Raw genomic sequence first — 8,842 nt, 5'->3', positions numbered from 1 at the left:
GAAAAATAGATGCAGAAAGCATGCAACACTCATATAAATGCAATCATTTGTGAAACATCAAAAATGTGCACTGTATTGTTTCTGCAGAGCTCATAATTTTTCTGTATGTTGGAAAAGAATTTGGACAGTGTAAAAATACTGTTTAGAATCACTGTGAGGTTCTCAGTTTACAGTGAATTCAGTTTACAGTACAGTACATTTATATTCCTTATGTGCTGTTGAAGCTATCGCTTGCAGTTTTTTATACAGGTTCCTCTGAGTGTCAGTCTATTGAGTGCTAGAACACTTGACTTCTGCTGAAGGATACAGATTACCTGACTGTGTAAAAATATAAAAACAAAACCAATTACACTGTGTACTCTATATTAGCTCTTTAGGGGGACTTCAAGGAGACATTTTTAGTGCTCGTTTCTGATGAATCCCTTGACCTGCTATGTCAGTACAAACTAAAACCATACCCTGTTTTTTTTTATTATTATTATTTTTTATTTGAATAATCTCCACTTTGTGTGCTGGGCTGTGATTTTTTTCTAGGTCAGGATATCTGGTTGAGCATGAAGCTACTGCTTTGAATGTAGCCAAATTAACAAAAATCAGTCAAAATACTGGAATAATTTACATACTCTGCTCCTGACTTGGGCCCTTGTTTTGTATAGCATTTTTTATGTTGTTGGTTGCTGTGGAGTCATGTGACTGCATGCCCCTGGAGAGCACTTGTCTAAATAGATAATTAAGTGCCAACTTAGCAGTCCAGCAGTGCCACCTTGGTGTTCATTCCAACGTACTTAAAAACTGTACTTGTCTTCAGCTTAATCTTTTATCCCTTCAAAGCATTTGAACTATTTAGAATTTTACTTAAACAAGGTCTGCTGAGTACAAATGTTATTTATCAAACTCATTGAGTACCTTAATGCTAATCAATACATGTAAAACTCCAGTGACTCCAGTGTATATTTGCTTAGTTCAGTGTGCTGATAATTCAAGAGGTGAATAAGAATCCAAAGTAATCTATTTTTGTTCTTATAGGAGAAGACATTTACGTCAGTTTGTATGGAGCCTCCACAGATATCAACGTGAGGCTGGATAAAAACTCACTGTGGGTGGAGAAGACCTATATCACCATGGCTAACCAGCGCACAGTGGCTATCTTGAACAGAAGTGACTCCATAGTGCATTTCCAGTGGAAGAGTTTTGCCACTGAGGAGGAGGAGGAACAGTATAGACTAAGGTCTAATTAGTTTGACTAAAGCAGATTCTCAAAACTCCAGAGTTTTCTTAAATTCCAAGATTATAATTCAAATCAACAAAGCATCTTATGTTGATTATGTTCACTACACTATACAGTCATACAGAGAAAAGACAAGACATATTAAATGTTTAGAAAGAATATATAAAGTTTGGTATGATCATATTGTTAGATTAGCATAGGCCAGTCTTTATGATTATAGCAGCAGTTCTTAGGAAGTGTGAGTCTGTTATAATTCCTTTGTCTGTTTATGTTTGAAGAGGGTAATCTTATCTGGATAGGTCTTTAGGGTATCCAGGTGAGCTCAAAGCTGACAGGAGCATGGTGTGGGTTATAAATGCAAGAAATCTCCAGATTATTCAGTTCTTCATAAAGAATATTATTCAATAAGTGTTCAATAAATGTGCTTTGGTTTATTCAGTAACTACAGTGGAATGAATATGAAAGGCATGTAGTTACAAGTGTAAACAATGGAAGTCTGGACCCACCAATATGTCCTGGGATTTAAGGGTTAAACCTGGGTTTGTGGATTGGCTTATCCTAAAATATCTTACATTGTCTGGTTAAATTTTAATCATATCTATCAGAATACTGCTCCACTTAAAGAGGCTGAGATGCTCTCCCTTACAAAAGCAGTCATAAATATCAAGGATTTTGTATTTTAATCTGACCCTCTCCCACTTTCTTCTGTTTTCTATCTCCCTCCATTTCATTTTCTATCTAGGCTCATTTCTGAGCTGCAGCAGGAGGAGGAGGATGAGATGGAACAGTTTTTAACAGAGTGTGGTGCTGACCCCATTGTCCGAGACCACCTCTCAGTGCTCTCACGTACCTTCCAGCACAGACGCAAGCAGCTTCATCAGGACAGTCTGCCTTTCAGTGACCAACACATCATCATAGAGCCACAGGTGTCTAATGGGCGCACACACACACACGCACACACACACACACACACACACACACACACACACAAACACACAAAACCAGTGGTTGAAGAAATTCCCAATTCCTTTAACTGAATAAATCTAAAAATAGAATTGAATTAAAATTTAATAGAACTATATGTAGTATGTAGATAGCATAAATATAAACATTGCTAAATGTCTTCTTACACTTTATACAGAAATATAAATTGATATGATATATTTAAAAACCATTGCAATAATTCAACTTATCAACTTAAAAACATTCTACATTTATTAATATATGTAGTGTCTAATTAAACCTGTACCATTTCACACACCAAACCCACATAACAATCCTGACCTGCCTTTACTATTTGGACAGGTTTCCTATAAATATATAGACAATTGCATGAATACTTTGTGACATATTTAGATATAACAAGAATTCCTCTGATGTTATTTAAAAATGTGGAAAGTCAGTGTTTAGAACTAAGGGGTATGACAAAATTTTAGCTTGTGGATGATGTGCAATATAAATCAAAAACATACTTAAGAGAAAATATTTTCTTGAACATATTAGAAAAATGTATTACCCAAAGAAACACTGCATACATCTGAGTATTAAATACAAAGGAATAGGGACTGGTATTAATACTCTAACAAGGCCTAATAACTACTGTAATACTGTAATAAGGGGTTTGAGTTCTATAAAGTATAACCATAGAGTTAGTGAGACACCATTAAATACTATAATTCAACTTAAGCGAAGTTAACTGCATCATTCAATGAAGTTACAATCCCAAATCAGGGATTTTTGGCAGAGGATAGCTGAAGAATGTACTTTGAAATTCAAAATTCAAACAAATACAGCTAGCTCCTACCATCAGTATTCCTTCTAAAGCCATGCCCCCAAAACAAATGCACATGTGCTGCGTAGATTAGTACACCTGAATGCTAATGCCTACTGGGGAGATTACTGATCTGAAGGGCAAATAGAGAGACTTCTCCTTGTACTGATTGGTTGGATCAACAACATTTTGCCTACTGTTTATGGACAAAATGTTCTTTGTTTTTGTTGTTATTTTGTATATTATTTTTTAATGACAGCTGCCAGAATGTGAGGGGATTTAAATGTGAAGTACCACAGTGAATATCTCCAAATGCTGTTGTATTCTGGTATGTGGAGAGAACAGACAAATTGCCTGCCTTTTTAGCAAAACTAATTATTGTTATGCAATCTGGTGTGTGTATTGCATATATCACATTTTCCCCCCATTTCTCCTCATACAGAAAATGTTTCAGTAAAAAAAACCCACGGCAGCTAATATTATCTACCTTTTAACAAGAGTTTTAAGACAGCAGTTTTTTTCTTTTATTGCCCCATGGTTCTGCATTGCTCCTATTTTACTGAGTGTTTCTGCTGGAGTAATTCTGTCATGTTGCCACATTTACACATCACATTGGTTTACTAATGCTGCACTCTTAAAACTAGTTAACAGTTAAACTAGTTCTGTTTAACTTGCAACATCAACTTTTCCATCTTATAATGCATAATAGATAATAGGGAGTTTAAGCAGCAGCTGCGAATGGAACGGCTACGGTGACTGGAAGTAAGAACGTAAAAATCACTAAGCAACCGTAAACAAGACGGCACAACGTAGCACTCAGTCATTTATTGAAATATAAAAAAATCATTTAAAAAAGCATTAAATAATAATCTATTGTCATAAAAAGAGTTTTTACTCTTGTATGATGCCAATAAGTCTAAAAACCTACATTTACCATGTAAGCAATACAGTATTTGTCTTTTAATCGTGATTACATGGAGGAAGACAAATGCCTAATTTAATTTTGTGTCAGAAAATTAAAATTAACTTAAGTTTAAAACATATCAACACAGATTAAATAAAGGACTAATGGTACAATCATATACTTATGCACTTACAATGTCATATAACATAAAACATAACATTTTCTTGCCTAGTCTGTCACATTGTAAGGACTATGGCAAACCAGTTATTCTTCCGTAGTCTTTGTTTCTGGTTGACAACTGACTGTAGTACATGACCGTAGACTCAATAAACTAAAATATCAGCACTACATACAGCCTATGTTTTCTCTTCATTTTTCATGTTAGTGAAACTCTCATGTCAGTGGCCATGTACACTACATGGCCAAAATTTTGTTGACACCTGACCATCACACCCATATGTAGGACTTCCCCAATCAGCTGCCACAAGTTTGGAAGCACACAGTCTAGAATTTCTTTTGTAGGCTGTAGAATTAAGATTCCCTTCACTGGAACTAAGGGGCCCAAACCAGTTCCAGCATGGCAATGCGCCTGTGCACAAAGAGAGGTCCATGAAGACATGGTTTGTCAAAGTTGAAATTAAAGAACTCAAGTGGCCTGCACAGAGCCCTGACCTCAGCACCACAGAACACCTAAGTGTTCCAGGTCTCCTCACCCAACATCAGTGCCTGACTTCACTAATACTCTTGTGTCTGAATGATCACAAATCCCCACAGCCACGTTACAAAATCTAGTGGGAAGCCTGTGGAGGTTATTACTATAACAGCAAACCTAACCCACAAACCTTTGGCCATATTGTGTTGTACAGACCAGCCTGAAGCCTGCTACCTGCAAAATAGAATGCACCTAAAGTCCACATTAAACAGTGCTGCCTATCTATGTTTGTATCGCTAAAAAGCACAAGTAGAGGAAATCTGTGCCATGTAGCACTGCAAATTCCTTTATAATGTGTTAAGTCATGGATTTCACTTTTTTTACTGTGTATTTTGTCTGATGTGCATTTTTTCAAACACAATTTTTTTTCTTGGACTATATGCAACTTTATGTCTGTTTGAAAAAGAATCTCTTTTTCCTCAGTTGAAAAATAACACTCATTTAACTAGCAAAGGGCAGCCTCATCAGCAAACATCTTTGCGTTATAGTTGTATAGTTATATGTCATGTTATTGCCTAGTGAATTCTACGGTGAATTACTTTTGTAGCATAAAGCTTACTGTACACCGTAACCTGGAGACAGACAGTGGTTTTTAATTGTAGCTTTGTAGTCTCTGTTGTGGAAACTACTGAGCTACTGAGTTTTTTACAATACTGTTTTATTCAATTTACATCCATTACTCTTTACATGTTCTATTCAAGACAGCACTGCCTTCAAACACATCTAAAAGCAGGTGAAGTGCCTGGGGGTGCAGTGTTTAATGAAGCGGAGTGGAAAGAATATTATGGTTGAGTTAATATCTCTCTGTATTGCTTACAGGAGGGGGACATCTGGCCAAACCGCACAGCGGAAATCAGCATCATCTTCAAACCCCAAGAAGCCAAACTTTACCAACACACCATATACTGTGATGTCACTGGTACTGGTTAACTTAATATTGTTGTAGTTAAAATGAATATGTTTGTAAATGTGTAAGTTGTCTACTTCTTTCAAAGCCAATTGTTGAGTGATTTGCGTGTGGGAATTTAAGCCCACATGAATTTAAGCGCTCACCCTGTGGTCTGTGTGGGTCCTAATGCCTCAGTATAGTGACAGGGACACTATACTGTAAAAACAGCACCGTCTTTTGGATGAGACGTTAAACCGAGGTCCTGACTCTGTGGTCATTAAAAATCCCCAATAGGCCCTTTATCTATCATGGCCCCATAATAATCTCCATCCCTGAATTGGTTACATCACTCTCCTCTCCTCTCCACCAGTAGCTGGTGTGTGGTGGACATTCTGGCTGCTGTTGCATCATCCAGGTGACTGGTACACACTGGTGGTGGGTGAGGAGATTTCCCCACATACAACCTAAAGCGCTTTGAGTACCTAAAAAGCACTATATAAATCTAAGGAATTATTATAGAAAACCTCACATTTGCATTATTTTGTAAGAGGATCATTCCAAGAAAGTTTGGTGACAAAATTCATAGACACTGCATTTTTAGTCCTGTCCTCTCAGGACCTTTTTCTTGCCTAACAATGCCTGATCTGTCTATATTTTATACCGATGAATGCTTTGGACTATAGACCACAGTTGCTTAGTTCTATATTAATTTCCTTGGGGTAATTTATGATATCCTGCCTTGTTTTATAGTTGGTTGAAATTCATGTACTGTATTTATCATATATACTTAATGTGGTTGGTTTTAATTAGGTACTTTTTAAGCTCAGTTAAGCTTTTAATAAAGGGATAGTTTGTAGCTTGTCAATCAAACCAGCAAGAGTAAGAGGTGGCTGAGCAAATATATATTGCTACTTATTTTTAATTTTTAATTTTTGCTAATCCACTGTATTGCTTCAGGATATGAAGCCAGTGATGTATTACAAATGTCCTCATGCAGGCAGAGAGTCTCGTTTGCCACTGCGTATAAAGGGAGAAAGCATGGGGCCCAAACTGCAGTTTAACGTTGATCTGCTGGACATTGGCAACATTTTTGTTGGATCCAAGCACAGCTATGAGGTATGAATAAACACAACTACTGTCCTTGCAAAAGTCATCCCTAGCAATAGTTAAGATACCCCTATAAACCCCAGATGATTTGACTCTGTATTCAAAGTGAAACAAGTATTTGGAATCAATAAGATGTCATTTAAAGATAGATCACTGGAAGTCATTTAATTTCATCCATTTGGTTATATGATTTCTGCACATAAAAATATGTTTGTAATTATATTATCTTTGAAAGGAGAGAAATTATTAAAGACATATAAAATATAGGAAGCTATGTAATACTTCATTTTATGAAACTAAATTAAAATATATTTTGGAAGCTTATAAGTATTTGAACATAGCACAAGTACATTAAAAATGTCAGTGTGTCGATGCAGGCTTTTCTGATTTTAATTGAACTAATTGTAATCTAACTATAACAAAAGCTGTAACAACAAGAGGTGTTATGTAACTAAATTTAGGAAACATCCCAGTGGTTAGCAAACACAGTGATTGATATCAAAATCCAACTTCAGTTTACTTCTTACTTACTGAATTTGTTTCCATGCATTCTACTTGGTTCACTTGCCTTTTCAAACCACAACTATTAGAAACAGATTGTGATTCTGTGCTTTATCTGCTCTTACTTTTACCCAAGGTGCTTGTGAGCAATAAGGGACTTATAGATGCCCCCTATAGGCTCATGCTTCCCACTACAGCCATGGGTCTGTGCTTTTCCTTCATCCCTCCTGAGGGCATGGTGCCGCCTGGGGCCTGCCATGTTCTGGAGGTCCGCTTCTCTTCTGACAAACTGGGCACCTTCTCAGAGGAATTTTATTTTACTGTTTTGGGGAATCCACAGCCTCTCATCCTCACATTCAGGTAACTGTCTTATTGTTGACTGATTCTGCCTATGTGCTGCTGCTCCTGTAGCCCCTTGTTTTTCAAGGACACACCATAGTCCTGTTTTCCAAACAGCTGTTTTTCCATGTAGTCGCTAGCCTTTTGTTATGCAGATGAAATAAATACGTAACGGTTTCACATACATAAGTATTGAGCCACAGTTTGGTGAAAGTTCTATAATTCACTTGTCATTTTTGCCACTTTCAGAGTAAGATGGATTGCTGTTGAAAATGCTGAAAGTAGAGATTACAGGAGCACTACTCTTCACTGTCATCTTACAAATGGATCAATTTATTTTGCTTTCCCTGTCACAATCTTTCTTTTTTTAAGCATTTTTGTTCTTACTAATTAAATAATGAATGAATGAATGAATTACTTGTTGCATGACCAGTAACCTTCACTTCAGAATGGGCAATGTGGAGTTTAATGAAAAGCTCTTTGTCCTGTTGTTTGTTGCAGGGGGTGTGTAATGGGCCCAACGTTTCATTTCAACATTCCTGAGCTCGACTTTGGAGAGGTATCTTTTGGTAAATGAACTTTGTATTGACAATAGCCATGATCACCTGCTTACCAAAAATCCCAGTACCACTTCCTATTTTCCTGATTATTTTCTCTGTTTATTTGCTTCTACTCTCTGCATTGACCTCAAAAGGCTTTCCTCACACACTGACCTGCTCACTTAGCAATACCTCATTGGTATCTCTGAGTTTTGACCTGCGGATCCCTGGAGATGGGATGGGGAGGCACAGTGTGACCAGTACAGAGCAGGTAACAGAGCTGGACAGGAATGACTGGAAGCCAGGAGACAGGGCATCTGAGAGGCCTCGAGAATTCAGGGTGACACCCAGTTCAGGCAACATCCGGGCTCAGAGCCAAATGGACATCAAGGTAGGACTCTTTGTTTAATAAATCCTGCTTTGACCCTTCAGTGCATGCTCTCACTGCAAATTTGACACAAATTAGAATTGATTTCACTATGCAAAGGTTAGCCTGCATCACTTCAGATAGACTGTCTTGTCTGCCCTTTTTAACAATACAGTCTCCCAAGAGGAAAAAATGTCTTTAATCTTTTTTTTTAATCTTTTGCCTTCAAAATTGATTGAGCAGAACTCAAAATTTTAAATCTATTAAAAACAGAACAGACCTCTAATCCCTAATCATCTTAAAAAGGCTTTTAAAGGCTTGCTGTTGTTAAAACCGAAAATGAGCGAGCAGATAAAAAAATAGAAGCTCAGATAATTCTCTTAGCTCCATCACCTTGCTTCTCTTACCAGATGTCCAGCACTGCGTGTACCTGTCAGCCAGTGGCCCTTTACATCAGCAGTAGCTGTCATATGCATTGAAAGGAC

General features: G+C 37.1%; 1 protein-coding gene across 1 annotated transcript in view; it reads left to right on the top strand.

The window, feature by feature from the left end:
* The window catches only part of LOC128606758 (hydrocephalus-inducing protein homolog), a 121,930-nt gene that overhangs the window by 11,912 nt on the left and 101,176 nt on the right, over nucleotides 1–8,842 (top strand). The window contains exons 8-14 of the mRNA XM_053623150.1: nucleotides 1,027–1,228; nucleotides 1,971–2,154; nucleotides 5,435–5,534; nucleotides 6,502–6,620; nucleotides 7,249–7,472; nucleotides 7,953–8,020; nucleotides 8,146–8,381. Of these exons, the coding sequence (XP_053479125.1) occupies nucleotides 1,027–1,228; nucleotides 1,971–2,154; nucleotides 5,435–5,534; nucleotides 6,502–6,620; nucleotides 7,249–7,472; nucleotides 7,953–8,020; nucleotides 8,146–8,381 (1,133 nt within the window). The remainder of the gene's footprint in view (nucleotides 1–1,026; nucleotides 1,229–1,970; nucleotides 2,155–5,434; nucleotides 5,535–6,501; nucleotides 6,621–7,248; nucleotides 7,473–7,952; nucleotides 8,021–8,145; nucleotides 8,382–8,842) is intronic.

The sequence above is a fragment of the Ictalurus furcatus genome, chromosome 4, assembly GCF_023375685.1.
Source record: "Ictalurus furcatus strain D&B chromosome 4, Billie_1.0, whole genome shotgun sequence".
NCBI classification, from domain to species: Eukaryota; Metazoa; Chordata; class Actinopteri; order Siluriformes; family Ictaluridae; genus Ictalurus; species Ictalurus furcatus.
The sequence above is the reverse complement of the archived record's forward strand: the minus strand, read 5'-3'. Positions and strand labels throughout refer to the sequence as shown.